Raw genomic sequence first — 15,189 nt, forward strand, 5'->3', positions numbered from 1 at the left:
ACATGGGCCAAAAATGTGGTACTTGGTGCTTGTGTTAATAATTGGGACCCCTATATAAATCACTTGTATGGGGGCCCCAAAGTTTCTGATGGAGGCCTTGTGTACAGCTGTACATCTGTGTGTACTTTACTATTGGACAGTTATGAGATTTTGGGTAGGAATTGGATAAATAATGGCAAATGAGTTAATGGCTAGGGCCCCCAACACCTACAAGTGGAATCAGGTGGATTGTTCTGTGAATGAAGTCAATGGTTTTTCATACATTATTTCTTCTGCGCCTCTGTACAGTGCAAAACTGGTGCTAAAATGTATGCCAATGAGGAGGAACAGGCCATGAAAATCCCAGAATGCACAGCAACAACACAGCAGCCACAAACGTTTGGGTAGTGCAGCTTTTCCTCTCTTTTTTTTTTTTTTTATTACGTGTCACGTCTGGGTAGATATAAATAAAATGTTCTCTTCATAAGCAGAATGAGGTTAGAGTGTTTTTGTACAAAAATAAGCAAAAATAGATGTCAAAAATATATATATAGTTAGGATTTACCATATAAAACATCTGACCATCGACTGGCCGTGTTGATATTTACAGTACAGTGCTCTCAGCAACAGACGCACCACTTACCATGGCATTTACCCAGCGTTCTTCATCTGTTCGTGGGCGTCCACAGAAAAGGGAAAGTGAGTCTTTCTTTGGAACCAAATTGTCTTATTGACTGCCATGACAGTCACGTGAAGCTTTTGCACCAGCATAGATTTTAAAAAATGTAGCTTATTGAGTTTCTTCTCATACCTCAGTCCTCGGTAGCTATCGTTTTTGTATCACTTGCCTTAATGCTGGGCATGCAGCTACTAGCCCCCTGTTGGACCAAACCATCCACAATACTACACTGTATCTGAGTGATACCAGTAAAAGTGGAACAGTCATCCCATTCTATGGCTTCCCAGTGGTCTTCTTTCAGAGACCCCAGCCAAGGCCCCTGTCACAGTGCCACGTTTGTACAGTAGTGTTTCAGAGTGCAAGGCAGGATTCCTCTGTTGATCTGATGGAACTCAACCAGTTGGATAAGATCAAGGAATTTGGTCTCTCCGTCATCCATTGAATAGTAAGGCCTGCCTTCTTCCTCACACTGAAATCAAGGCAACAAATAAAGCATTAAAATGTGGAATAACAAAAAATGCTGAGCAGGGATCCCTAACCTTTTTTACTCATAACTCACACTCAGGTGTTGGGGAGCCACACAAGCATGAAAAGTTCTTTGGGGGCCAAATAAGGGCTGTGCTTGGCTATTTGGTAGGCCCCATGTGGCCTACTGGCCTGCAGGAGGCTCTGCTTGGGGTAAAACTGTGTCTCTGGGCTTCCAAAACTTGTCTCCAAGCCAAAAATGGGCCACTGAGAGCAACATCAAAGGGGGTGGGGAGCAACATGTTGCTCCTGGGCCACTGGTTGGGGATCACTGTGTAAGAGGGTCAATTGTAACATGCATAAATTCATTGGAACACCTTTGTTAGACCATGGATGCAAATTATCACTAGAACCAGACAGGTTGTGAAACTTTGGAATGGGATTGCAGGAACAAAGGAATAGAGCAACAAGCAATAAGAAAGAAAGTCGGCCATTATTGCAGGCCATCCTGTTGTAAGAGGGAGATGGACGGGCTGTTTGGCAAGAATAAAATGTCGCTATGTCAGGAACATTCACAGAAGAGAGAGCCCAGCGACTAGAGGCGGCATCAATGAAGTTTAGCAATGTAAATCTGTTCCATATGAGAAGTAGAATAAATCATCCAAAAAATTTGCTTTGGGCAATGTTAGGGATCTGTTCTGCCATATTGGTTTCTGACTGGCACGTACCGGTAAGATTAGGTAGTGTTTGATCTTCTGCAAGTGGCACAAAGACAAGACGAAGCCTTTGGCGTTTCTCGTACTTTCCCGTACCAGGAAAACTCTGCAGGAAGCAAGGACATGGCAAGGATGAAATAGAAATGAAAATAAAAATACACTTTTCTGCCTGGAACTGTGCCAATAGCTTCATCTCTTACATTTAGCAGCTCGGCCCATACGCGGGAGTCAGACTCGCCTGCTGGGGTACCAGGGAACCTCTGTAGAGTAATTCCACTTAGTTCTAACTAAATGGTTTAGCAGGTTTTACTCCCACTAGTTGTGACAGTGAGCCCCACAGTCAAGTTCTCTTGTGTGCCCAAGAGGCCCAGTCTGACGCTGCCCACACACCCAAGAAATAAATGTTAAGTTCCCCTTGGCTGTGTGACCTTCTCAATGTTTATGATGTCTAGCTTTTCCCAACACAACCTCTGGGTACTTTAAAAGAACAGATATGACTTTGACTTGGCAGCCACTCACCCATCCACCATCCCTTGCTGCATGATTAGCCGCTGAGTCTCATCTCTTGACAGGCGCCCATGGTACCAGGCTTGAGATTTGTGAATTGCTAAAATGTTAGAAAATTGGTTACTTGTTAATCTTGGCAAACTTTCAGAGGCATGGGGACCATCACCCAGTGGAGCTTCAGTGGTTTGAAGACCTACCTGCACTGTTGGGTGGGGTGGCCTGACATGGGGTGGGAAGGCTGTAACGGTGAGTTGTTTTCTTCTATATGGAAACATTCAATAATTTCAGATTAAAAACCAGTCCAAATTGCCATATAAATGGCAATAATAACAGAAGGATAACTAGGGGCAATGTTGCAGTCATACAAGTTACTCACCCTCCAGGACTGAGCCTCTTCCAAAGCCACAGACAGTGCCTCCAGAGGGTTCTCTATTACTCTCCCCGTGCAGCCTGAGAAGTCCATGGGGACCAAGGTGCTGTCGGACGCGCTGCGCTGCAAGGAGCACAAACACTGGGTCACATTGGTTTCTCCGATTCCCTGTGCCAGAGCAATGCTGGGGTCCCTCTTCCTCTCCCCCCTAAACCTGTTTCCTTCTACTGCTTTTCTGCCGATTCCTTGCTCCTTAATTTGCTATTTCTTTTCATCTCTATTCTGTACAAATTAGTCCTGCTTTGTAGTTTAAAGGACAAGCAACACCAAAATTAAAAGCCAGTTGATTGATCAGTCCAAGTATTTTTTAAAGGGGTTGTTCACCTTTATATTAACTGTTACAATTTGCAATTGGTCTTCATTTTTGTTATTATTTGTGGTTTCGAATAATTAAAAGCTGTATATTCAGCAACTCTCCAGCTTGGAATTTTAGCAGCTATCTGGCTGCTATGGTCTTATTTACCCTAGCAACCAGGCAGTGGTTTAAATGAGCGATAGAAATATGAAGAGTAGAGGGCCTGCATAGAAAGAGAAGTAATAAAAAGTAACAATAATAATAAAATTGGAGCCTCACAGAGCAATCGTTTTTGGCTGCCGGGGTCAGTGACCCCCGTTTAAAAGCTCGAAAGAGGCAGAAGGCGGCAAATAATTTAAAAACTATAAATAATGAAGTTGCTAGGAATAGGATGTTCTATAACACAGGGCGGGATGTTCTATAACTAAAAGTTAGCTTAAAGGCAAATTGTGGCACTTGCTGTGATGTATTTGGCTACATGCGGGTTGCGAGGGTTGCGGTACCCTTGGCAACAGATAACAGATCCCATACCTGAATATGGATTTAATTGATTGTGCTGGGACCCTATACAGAAAAAAACTGCCCAACTGAGGCCTGAATGAGCTGATATGTAGCCAGATTTAGATTAATACACACTCATGACAACAGCAAAAAAAGCCTTACTAAGAGAACTAATGTGTATTGTACATCATAGCACCCCTGTAGAGCCCCCCACAGCTTCACCGCACCATCCACACCCCTTAGAGCAGCTCTGCGCCCCATACTTTGCCAGGTAGCTGCTGTGTCTAGCTGCATCCCTTCTGGCTCCTTGGCACCCAACTAATCACCCCCAAAGCCTTGATAGGAGAGATTACCTGTTTGGGTGGCTCACCCCATGACCGAGGGTTGCGCTTAGATATCTGGTAATTCTTGTACAGCTGGGCTCCATACTGTAGGGAGAAAGCATAGGATACAATGACTTGCCCAGATTCACTTGTTTAACAGCAACTCTTATACACTGCAAGTAAAATACAGTCAAGGTCCCTTCTGCATTCAGACCTGCGGTTAGCTGCCTGTGTGTGCCATACTCTGCCTGTGTGTGCCATACTGTGCCTGCCCTACGCTGCCTGTTTGTGCCATACTCTGCCTGCCCTATGCTGCCTGTGTGTGCCATACTCTGCCTGCTCTTAGCTGCCTGTGTGTGCCATACTCTGCCTGCCCTACCCTGCCTGTGTGTGCCATACTCTGCCTGCCCTACCCTGCCTGTGTGTGCCATACTCTGCCTGCCCTACGCTGCCTGTGTGTGCCATACTCTGCCTGCCCTATGCTGCCTGTGTGTGCCATACTCTGCCTGTCCTATGCTGCCTGTGTGTGCCATACTCTCCCTGCCCTATGCTGCCTGTGTGTGCCATACTCTGCCTGCCCTATGCTGCCTGTGTGTGCCATACTCTGCCTGTCCTATGCTGCCTGTGTGTGCCATACTCTCCCTGCCCTATGCTGCCTGTGTGTGCCATACTCTGCCTGCCCTTAGCTGCCTGTGTGTGCCATATTCTGCCTGCCCTATGCTGCCTGTGTGTGCCATACTCTGCCTGTCCTATGCTGCCTGTATGTGCCATACTCTCCCTGCCCTATGCTGCCTGTGTGTGCCATACTCTGCCTGCCCTTAGCTGCCTGTGTGTGCCATACTCTGGCTGCCCTACCCTGCCTGTGTGTGCCATACTCTGCCTGTCATATGCTGCCTGTATGTGCCATACTCTCCCTGCCCTATGCTGCCTGTGTGTGCCATACTCTGCCTGCCCTTAGCTGCCTGTGTGTGCCATACTCTGGCTGCCCTTAGCTGCCTGTGTGTGCCATACTCTCCCTGCCCTATGCTGTCTGTGTGTGCCATACTCTTCCTGCCCTTAGCTGCCAGTGTGTGCCATACTCTGGCTGCCCTTAGCTGCCTGTGTGTGCCATACTCTGGCTGCCCTATGCTGCCTGTGTGTGCCCCCATGCAGGGGGGCAGTTAATCTCAGTACTGATACCATTTAAAGCTTAGGTAAGCAGGGGGCCGCCAGTTGGATAGCACTGGTATATTGGATGTGCATTTAAAGGTGGCACTTGGAATGTATGGGATCTGTTTATATATGCAATGAAAGGGGTAATTTGGTGCGTACGGTGAATGGTACATTAGTGCATACAGTGTACAGGGGAAGCTGGTGTATTGGAGTAGTGGAGCATTATGCAGTTTATGGGCTTGGTGTACACAGTGTATGGGGCAGGTTAGTGCATGCAGTGAATGGGATTTATCAATAAATGCAGTCTATCAGATATGTTGGAGCATGCACTGTATGGCATGAATATGTATATAGAGTGTTAAGGATATGTTAGTTGAACCATAAAGTTCTGGATTATAGTTGCCAATCTCTGACACTCCTTACCTTAAATAGACGTATTGCGGTGAGCCAACAGGTGCGTGCCTGCTCATCCTCTGTGCACAGAATTTTTAGCCCTTTTGTGCCGCTGCGCGTCTTTAGGGGCTGTGGGGAGAAAAAGACTAAGATCTAAGTGATCAGCAATTTCATATAGACTTGTTGACGTCATACAAAGAAGTCTATAGGGGACTGAACAGACTGGGGGTCCATAAAGGATAAGTAAACCTTTAAAATAAGTGAATGATGGCGCTATTCTAAGCACTTTTGCAATTTACATTCCTTTTTTTTTAGGTTCCAAGATATTAAGGGATGAAATATTGTCAATATGAATGACTTTTGTCACAACAGCGCCACCTGCTGGTCAGTTTCCGACCATGATCCAGTCAAGAAAGTTGTCAGGATGGGACAGAACATCAGAAGAACATCAGACCAGGCCTCTTTCTTTCTCCTGACAACTTCCTCGACTACATCATGGTTGGAAACTGACCAGTAGGTGTCACTGTTGTGACAAATATAATTCATATAGATAGTACTTTATGCCTTAATATCTTGGAATTAAAATAAATAAGAATAGAACTCTCATCAATTTTACATTCACTTCCTTATCCTATACAGATCCCTTGGAGGACCAAGTCACGGCTCAGGGCCTCCTACAGAACAATGTAAGAAAATCCATGGCAAAAAGACAGAGCATGTACATTGCCGATACCTTTAGACAGAAGCCGAACTCAGTGGGGGCGCTATACATCTTCTTGCCCTGGGTCAGGCAGTAAAGGTTGGACTCATTCACATCGGCAAAATACTGCAAATGCCTGGGATCCTGTAAGTGGAGAGTGTAGTTTTGCTGTAACATAATCACACTTATCAACATTGGACACATTGCCCCTCCCCCTCCCCGACCCAGAATCCACTGCTCATCAGCTCTTACTAGACGTAAGCCTTTAATAAAGTATGTATAAGTAAAACAACTTTCTACAAAGGACATTATTTTTGGTGATGTAATGGGGTACAGGTATGGGATCTGTTATCCAGAATGTGAGGTTTAACGTATAGAGGATCTTGTGTTAATGCCAAGCACATTAATGGGAAACTATATCCCAGAATGAATACTTGTTTATATCATATTAAGTGGTATTTACTGATATATATATATATATCAGTAAATATTGCCCTTTTACATCCTTTCCCTTGAGCCGCCATTTTGTGCTGGGCTGTGTGCTCCCTCAGAGATCAGCTGACAGGAAATAATGCAGCTCTAACTGTAACAGGAAGTAGTGTGGGAGTAAAAGGCAGAACTCTGTCCATTCATTGGCTGATGGGGCCTAGCATGTATGTGTGCCTTGGTTTGTTTGTGTGCACTGTGAATCCTATGATCCCAGGGGGCGGCCCTTAGTACTTAAAATGGCAGTTTTCTATTTGGGATTACCCAATAGCACATACTACTAAAAAGTATATTTTTATGAAAATGGTTTATTTAGATGAAGCAGGGCTTTACATATAAGCTGCTTTATGCAATATATTTTTATAGAGACCTACATTGTTCAGGGGTATAGTTCTCCTTTAGGATTTATGCCACCTTAAGTACAATGTACAGGGTCGGACTGGGGGGTGAAGGGCCAACCGGGGCTCCCGTCCCAGGGGCCCTGTAGGTGCCCCCAGCCGGGCGTGTCCCCTAACCCCACCCCCCGCAGGGGCCCACCTAACCCCCCTCACAGGGCCCCCCACCTGACTTCCTCCCCCGAGCACGTAAATCTGACACGTCAGGGGAGAAGCGCCGCAAGGGTCGAGTCTGGGCCGCCGGGGCCCACTAGAGCAAGGGCCCACCAGGATTTCCCGGTGTCCCGGCGGCCCAGTCCGACCCTGAATCAGTCAGAAATTTAGAATGGGAAACATAAAAGGATCTGGGATAGGAAACAGTATGGGAGATTTCCGAGCTTTCTGCATGAGCTGTTTCTGGATAACAGATCCCATACCTGTATACGGAACTGGGATGGAGTCGGCTGAACAGCCCTGACATCCCCCCACTTTCCGGCTCACCTTGGAGGTTCCTTTAGTAGAGTAATACAGGCCCGACCGCCGCAGGAAGAAGAAGAAGCGCTTCCACACCTTGCGGCTACTTTCCTTCATATGCAAGTAGCCCTGGATCTCTGGCCAGCTGCCCGAATTCAGGAAGTTCTGTGGGGGAAATATAATCAGTTTGGCCTTGGCAGTTACTTGGATGTGAATGGTTGCACGCCCGGGGCTTTGTAAATCAGCTGGCCAAATGCTCCGCTCTATGAGGCTCTGTAACCCTAAACTGTTAGACTGAAGATTCCACGGCGCTAATCAGTACGGTGCGTCTCAGGTTTTCAGCACCAGCAGAGCTAGACACTGTGTCAGGCTTTTGAGGTCTCAGCTGAGAGGTGGAAATGCCACATTCAAGCGCGCGTGACCCGTCTGGGACAACATGTTCCATACGCAGCGCTCGGAACCCAAACATTCTTACCTGTACCAGCTCCGAGTGCGTCAGACCTTTCTGCGCCTCCAGATTCCCTCCCACCATGTCTTCGGGAAACAAAGCATACTGGGGGGGAAACAACAGGGGGAAGGTTAAATAAACGCACAAAAATGAACAAGACGTTTGTCGACCAAAGTCAAAAAGTTGAACTTTTCAAACCTACACTAGAAAAAAAAAATGGGCACGAAGTAGGAACATTCGTTGTCCATCGCTATGGACACGTCAGGTCTACAGATGGAGCTTTATTGGTGTTCCTCCACCTTATGTTGGACTCCATCAAAGCCTAGTTCCTCCAGGAAATGAAATGTTGGATTATTACCTCTGCTCCCAAGCCCTATGCTCTTCTGGGAAATCAATCAGGTCTAGATCGATCTCAAGTGTGGTCTTTAAAGTTAACTTTTTGTAAGATATAGAGCAGGGGTGGCCAATACGTCGATCACGGACCACCAGTCGATCCCACAAGGATTCCTGGTGGACCGCGATCAAGCCGGGGATGCGGAAGTGCTCCGTGAATGCGTACGTACGCACGCCGCACTTCCGCATTCTGCGTCGGCCCTGTCGATCGTGACCGGACCGAGTCTGGCCACCCCTGATGTAGAGAGTAATATTCTGAGACAATTTGCAATTGGTCTTCATTTTTTATCATTGGTATTTTTGTAGTTATTTCAGTTTTAGTTCAGGAGCTCTCCAGTTTGGAGTTTCAGCAGCTACTTGGTTGCTAGGGCCCCAGTTACCTTAGCAACCAGGGAATGGTTTGGGTGACATTGGTATAGTAATAGAGGGACTGAATAGAAAAGAAAGTTACAAAAAGTAACAATAACAATAAAACTGTAGCCTCACAGAGCAATTGTTTTTTAGCTGTTGGGGTCAGTGACCCCCATTAAAAAAATGCAAAGAAGAAGGTAAATAATTCAAAAACTATAACTAATAAATAATGAAGACCAATTGAAAAGTTGCACAGAATCCTATAACATATTAAAAGTTGGACCACCCCTTTAGGTGCATTGGTACATGCTTCTTGCAGTCAGTATAAGTGGATAAAAAAGATTGCCCAATGTCTGCATCTCTGTTCCGCAAGAACTTCCCTTGTGTAGTCTGGAAATACAACTAGTAGGCTAGTAACAGGCCTATTTTCCAGGAGTTTAAAGGAATCAGACCCCCTTGAAACAAATGAATGCAAAGCCCTTATAAGCATTTTTACAATTTATGTTATTTTTTCTTAGATTTCAGGATATTTTTACTGTTAATTGAAAGAAAGTGAAACAGCAGCACCACCTGCTGGCCAGAAGAGGAACATTCTGATGCAACCCTGCAGCAAAACAAGCAGTGCTGACCAGCAGGTGGTACTGTTGCTCCAATTTCATTATATTGGCAATGTATAAAATTGTCAATATCTTGAAATCTAGAAAAAAAATTGATTAATATAGATTGCTAAAGTGCTTGAGTACTGCTCTAGTTGCTGGGCAGTTATACATTGATTGGTTTCAAGGGGTTACATTTACAGGCCCAGATTTAGCTTACGTTCCAGTCCCGCCCTGGCCTAGCCATAACCCTTGGCAAAACCTGCCTGAGAATGAAACAATAACGGTGACCAGGTGTTTCCTTTTATAATATCAGCATTCAGGCATTCTCCATACTCACAGGGGAACCACGGAACAGTTCGTACTTGGCAAAATTTTTACGGAAGATAAAGTTGCTGTCTCCGCCCACTGGCCACATTGCCTGGACTTCTACCACTGACTCGTGGTCTTCAAGGCAGCGCTCTGTATGGGAAGCAGAATAAGAGTCCTGCCATTCATATACAGTATATATATATATATATATATATATATATATATAGACAAAATAGGTGTCAATTAAATTTGTAATCCCCCCTTACCGAGCCCCAAATGTGGATGCAGCTCCATTAGAGACCAACTCTCATCGCTCAGGCAGTGCACCCTCTCCACCAACATGTCACACACGTGTCTTGCAGTAGCCCCAGCTGTCACTTCTAAGGATCGGCATGTACCATCTTCGCTGTACACCTTTACTACCTGAGGAAGCAGTGATGAGACATAGAGAGAGAGAAAAGGGGCTTTAGCTGGAGCTATAGGAATACTGACCAAGTCACTGGATGGAAGGGGGGTGGCCTAGTCATCCATTTAGTTGGTAATAGAATGGCCATAACCAATAACTGCCATTGGCATCTGCGTGCAGCCATTTAGGTTATATAGTTAATTTGGGTTGAAAAAAGGCCATCAAGTTCAACCCCCTCAAACAAACCCCAGTGAATATATCTGTATACACACATACCTATACAGACCTGTTTGGACCTACACATGTGTAGATGTAGGCTACATTGGTTGAAAATTGGGGAAACTGGCCAAAAATATCTGCCCTTGCATATCCCATGTTAAAAGGATTGATCCAGGGAGTTCTTGGATTGCTATGGGGCAGAGCAGAGATGAGCTTTTCTTGCCTCTGTTTCAGTTGGGTGCAGCTTGCCTTCCTCTGGTTAAAGCTACAAAGGGTCATTCACAAACGCAAGTGCAAAGTTCACCATTTACTATGTTTTTTACCCGCAAAACAGCATTTTTTTCCCCACAATTTCAGTATAGTTCAGCCGTGCATGAATATGAGCCTTACAAGAGTACAATTCCACTGGCAGGTTTATAATAACTGGGTGCTACTGCTGTCAGAATTATCAGGGTCAGGATTGTGTCATTTGTTCTTTGGGCGCAAGTCCTACACCTATTGACGCAGCTCATGGTGAGACCTATGGACATGTTTCATCAGAGCAGACTGGATGGGAGCATTGGTGACTGGTGTGAATATGTAGTAGTAGTAGTTAATACAATGTCATTGGCAAAAATTCATTCATTCATATACAGTAGGTAAAGTTATAGGTATACAGGTATGGGACCGGTTATCCAGAATGCTCGGGACCTGGAATTTTCGGGATAAGGGATCTTTCCATAATTTGGCTCTCCATACCTTGAGACTACCAAATCATCATTTAAACATGAAATAAACCCAATAGGGCTGTTCTGTCCCCAATAAGGGGTAATTATATCTTAGTTGGGATCAAGTACAGGTACTGTTTTATTATTACAGAGAAAAGGGAATCATTTAACCATGAAATAAACCCAATAGGGCTGTTCTGCCCCAATAAGGGGTAATTATATCTTAGTTGGGATCAAGTACAGGTACTGTTTTATTATTACAGAGAAAAGGGAATCATTTAACCATTAAATAAACCCAATAGGGCTGTTCTGCCCCCAATAAGGGGTAATTATATCTTAGTTGGGATCAAGTACAGGTACTGTTTTATTATTACAGAGAAAAGGGAATCATTTAACCATTAAATAAACCCAATAAGGGGTAATTATATCTTAGTTGGGATCAAGTACAGGTACTGTTTTATTATTACAGAGAAAAGGGAATCATTTAACCATTAAATAAACCCAATAGGGCTGTTCTGCCCCCAATAAGGGGTAATTATATCTTAGTTGGGATCAAGTACAGGTACTGTTTTATTATTACAGAGAAAAGGGAATCATTTAACCATGAAATAAACCCAATAGGGCTGTTCTCCCCCAATAAGGGGTAATTATATCTTAGTTGGGATCAAGTACAGGTACTGTTTTATTATTACAGAGAAAAGGGAATCATTTAACCATTAAATAAACCCAATAGGGCTGTTCTGCCCCAATAAGGGGTAATTATATCTTAGTTGGGATCAAGTACAGGTACTTTTTTATTATTACAGAGAAAAGGGAATCATTTAACCATTAAATAAACCCAATAGGACTGTTCTGCCCCAATAAGGGGTTATTATATCTTAATTGGGATCAAGTACAGGTACTGTTTTATTATTACAGAGAAAAGGGAATCATTTAACCATGAAATAAACCCAATAGGGCTGTTCTGCCCCCAATAACGGGTAATTATATCTTAATTGGGATCAAGTACAGGTACTGTTTTATTATTACAGAGAAAAGGGAATCATTTAACCATGAAATAAACCCAATAGGACTGTTCTGCCCCCAATAAGGGGTAATTATATCTTAATTGGGATCAAGTACAGGTACGGTTTTATTATTACAGAGAAAAGGGAATCATTTAACCATGAAATAAACCCAATAGGGCTGTTCTGCCCCAATAAGGGGTAATTATATCTTAGTTGGGATCAAGTACAGGTACTGTTTTATTATTACAGAGAAAAGGGAATCATTTAACCATGAAATAAACCCAATAGGGCTGTTCTGCCCCCAATAAGAGGTAATTGGGTTCAATTACAAGTTACTGTTTAATACTACAAAGAAAAAAGAAATATGGTTAAAAATTTGAAATTAATTAATTACAATGGAGTCTATGGAAGATGGCAGATTCCCATAACTTGGATCTTTCTGAATCACGGCTTTCCAGATAAAGGATCCCATACCTGTAGTAGATTTTTGAATGGGAGCTGGCAAACGGTTTGCTTGCAGAGATGCATAGAGAGTAGTGTTGTCTATCTGACCACTAGATGGGGATTTTTACTACTAGAAGTATAGGTGGAATCAACAGACTAAATGAAATCACAAATAGGGAATACATAACACTTCCCTCTAATAAAACATGGATTTAATTATAATTTATTTTTAAGCTGAAGGACTTACATGAGGACCCCCTTCCTTTGGGGAGCGACCACTTGGGGTGTTATTTAGGATGGGGGAAGAATTGCAGAGCTCTGGGAACGGGTTTGGGATGTCAGGGAGTGATGCTGATCGTGATTCCTCATCTCGTAATCTCCTGCAACACATAAATACATACGGTTACACCTCTTGGTTATGGGGAGCAACATTTAATTTGTTTGGTCTTCATTTTTTATTTGTTATATTTTATAATTATTTGCCTTTCCCTTCTGACTCTTTCCAGCTTTCAAATGGGGGTCACTGACCCCGGCAGCCAAAATCTATTGCTCTGTGATGCTCCAGTGTTATTGTTACTTTTTATTATTTATCTTTCTATTAAGACCCTCCTCTATTTATATTCCTGTCGGTCTTTTAAATCACTGCCTGGTTGCTATGTTAAATTGGACCCTAGCAACCAGATAGCTCCTGAAATTCCAAACTGGAGAGCTGCCAAACGAAAAGCAAAATAATTAAAAAATAAACTGCAAATGATAAAAATTGAAGAACAGTTGCAAATAGTCTCAGAAGAGCACTTTCTACATCATACTGAATGAAGACCAATTGCAAATTGTCTTAGAATATTACTCTCTACAAAAAATGAACAACCCCTATAAGGCAGGCCATGGGTCAGACTGCAGAACGAATAGATTATAACAGGGTGATGGGGTCTTGTTGGCCAATAAGCAATGACTGCAATTTCCATCATAATTCTTTGCAAAGGCAAAGCGCACATTCATGGAGAGTAGTACAAGTACTGCTGATCCAAAACATTCGAAGGTCCAGAACCATAGGAGGACTGTGATAAAGGCAAAGGGAATCTCTGTAGTTATTAGGGTTGCCACTTTTACCGAGTAAGAAAGCCAGGCAGGGGGCGGGGGTGATGTCATGGGGGGCGGGGATGTGGTGGGCCATGACATCACGGGGGTGGGTCCATGACACAGCGATCGGCAATTGGCCAATCGCCACATCAATGTTACTGAGTCCAGCCCGGTTTTCCTAATTAGGGAAATTGGGCAGGAGGTTTTTACCCGGGCAGCCCTTCCGATAACCTAGTGTCTGCAGAAGCTGAAGTTTATTGGGGACCAGGCCTGGTCTGGGATATAAAATAGGCCCTGGCATTCCCAGTACCCAGAGGCACAAACAGCCCCCCCAGCCCAATAAATAGTGACTGTCTGTGGCACCTTACAGCCCCCCCGGCATTCCCAGTACCCAGAGGCACAAACAGCCCCCCCAGCCCAATAAATAGTGACTGTCTGTGGCACCTTACAGCCCCCCTGGCATTCCCAGTACCCAGAGGCACAAACAGCCCCCCCCCAGCCCAATAAATAGTGACTGTCTGTGGCACCTTACAGCCCCCCTGGCATTCCCAGTACCCAGAGGCACAAACAGCCCCCCCCCCCCAGCCCAATAAATAGTGACTGTCTGTGGCACCTTACAGCCCCCCTGGCATTCCCAGTACCCAGAGGCACAAACAGCCCCCCAGCCCAATAAATAGTGACTGTCTGTGGCACCTTACAGCCCCCCTGGCATTCCCAGTACCCAGAGGCACAAACAGCCCCCCCCCCCCAGCCCAATAAATAGTGACTGTCTGTGGCACCTTACAGCAGCCCCTCTGGCATTCCCAGTACCCAGAGGCACAAACAGCCCCCCCAGCCCAATAAATAGTGACTGTCTGTGGCACCTTACAGCAGCCCCTCTGGCATTCCCAGTACCCAGAGGCACAAACAGCCCCCCAGCCCAATAAATAGTGACTGTCTGTGGCACCTTACAGCCCCCCTGGCATTCCCAGTACCCAGAGGCACAAACAGCCCCCCCCCCCCAGCCCAATAAATAGTGACTGTCTGTGGCACCTTACAGCAGCCCCTCTGGCATTCCCAGTACCCAGAGGCACAAACAGCCCCCCCAGCCCAATAAATAGTGACTGTCTGTGGCACCTTACAGCCCCCCTGGCATTCCCAGTACCCAGAGGCACAAACAGCCCCCCAGCCCAATAAATAGTGACTGTCTGTGGCACCTTACAGCCCCCTGGCATTCCCAGTACCCAGAGGCACAAACAGCCCCCCCAGCCCAATAAATAGTGACTGTCTGTGGCACCTTACAGCCCCCCTGGCATTCCCAGTACTCAGAGGCCCAAACAGCCCCCCAGCCCAATAAATAGTGACTGTCTGTGGCACCTTACAGCCCCCCTGGCATTCCCAGTACCCAGAGGCCCAAACAGCCCCCCAGCCCAATAAATAGTGACTGTCTGTGGCATCTTACAGCCCCCCTGGCATTTGCCAGAACCCACAGATTGCCAGTCCCAGTTAGCTAAATGCCTGATTTAATATGAAATCTCTAGCCGCCGGCAGACTGCCACTTACCCCCACTTACGGCTCTGAATGAGCAATGGCTGCGACCTCTTCAAATCAGGGGAGAGCAGTTCGGCTTTCTCCGGGTGTCCTTGTTGTGCAGTGGGGCATCGGCTCGTACAGCCTTCTCTCTCATACAGATTGTCTGGGGCAGGACTGTGATTGCTCTCTAAGGCCTCCAAATCCATGTCATCCCCTAAGGGAGAAATAGGGAAATGGCCA

General features: G+C 45.2%; 1 protein-coding gene across 3 annotated transcripts in view; it reads right to left on the bottom strand.

The window, feature by feature from the left end:
* Positions 1 to 378: 378 nt before the first annotated feature.
* The window catches only part of grb7 (growth factor receptor bound protein 7), a 56,877-nt gene continuing 42,066 nt past the window's right edge, over positions 379 to 15,189 (bottom strand). For all 3 annotated transcript variants that reach the window (XM_002940372.5, XM_031894486.1, XM_004918677.4), the window contains 14 exons: positions 14,980 to 15,163; positions 12,605 to 12,737; positions 9,841 to 9,997; positions 9,603 to 9,724; positions 7,950 to 8,027; positions 7,502 to 7,639; positions 6,174 to 6,284; positions 5,471 to 5,569; positions 3,926 to 4,000; positions 2,723 to 2,839; positions 2,544 to 2,607; positions 2,359 to 2,446; positions 1,852 to 1,945; positions 379 to 1,127 (listed from right to left, as the gene is read on the bottom strand). In XM_002940372.5, the coding sequence (XP_002940418.2) occupies positions 981 to 1,127; positions 1,852 to 1,945; positions 2,359 to 2,446; positions 2,544 to 2,607; positions 2,723 to 2,839; positions 3,926 to 4,000; positions 5,471 to 5,569; positions 6,174 to 6,284; positions 7,502 to 7,639; positions 7,950 to 8,027; positions 9,603 to 9,724; positions 9,841 to 9,997; positions 12,605 to 12,737; positions 14,980 to 15,163 (1,607 nt within the window). In that variant the 3' untranslated portion in view covers positions 379 to 980. The remainder of the gene's footprint in view (positions 1,128 to 1,851; positions 1,946 to 2,358; positions 2,447 to 2,543; positions 2,608 to 2,722; positions 2,840 to 3,925; positions 4,001 to 5,470; positions 5,570 to 6,173; positions 6,285 to 7,501; positions 7,640 to 7,949; positions 8,028 to 9,602; positions 9,725 to 9,840; positions 9,998 to 12,604; positions 12,738 to 14,979; positions 15,164 to 15,189) is intronic.

The sequence above is a fragment of the Xenopus tropicalis genome, chromosome 10 (genome assembly GCF_000004195.4).
Source record: "Xenopus tropicalis strain Nigerian chromosome 10, UCB_Xtro_10.0, whole genome shotgun sequence".
Classification (NCBI taxonomy): domain Eukaryota; kingdom Metazoa; phylum Chordata; class Amphibia; order Anura; family Pipidae; genus Xenopus; species Xenopus tropicalis.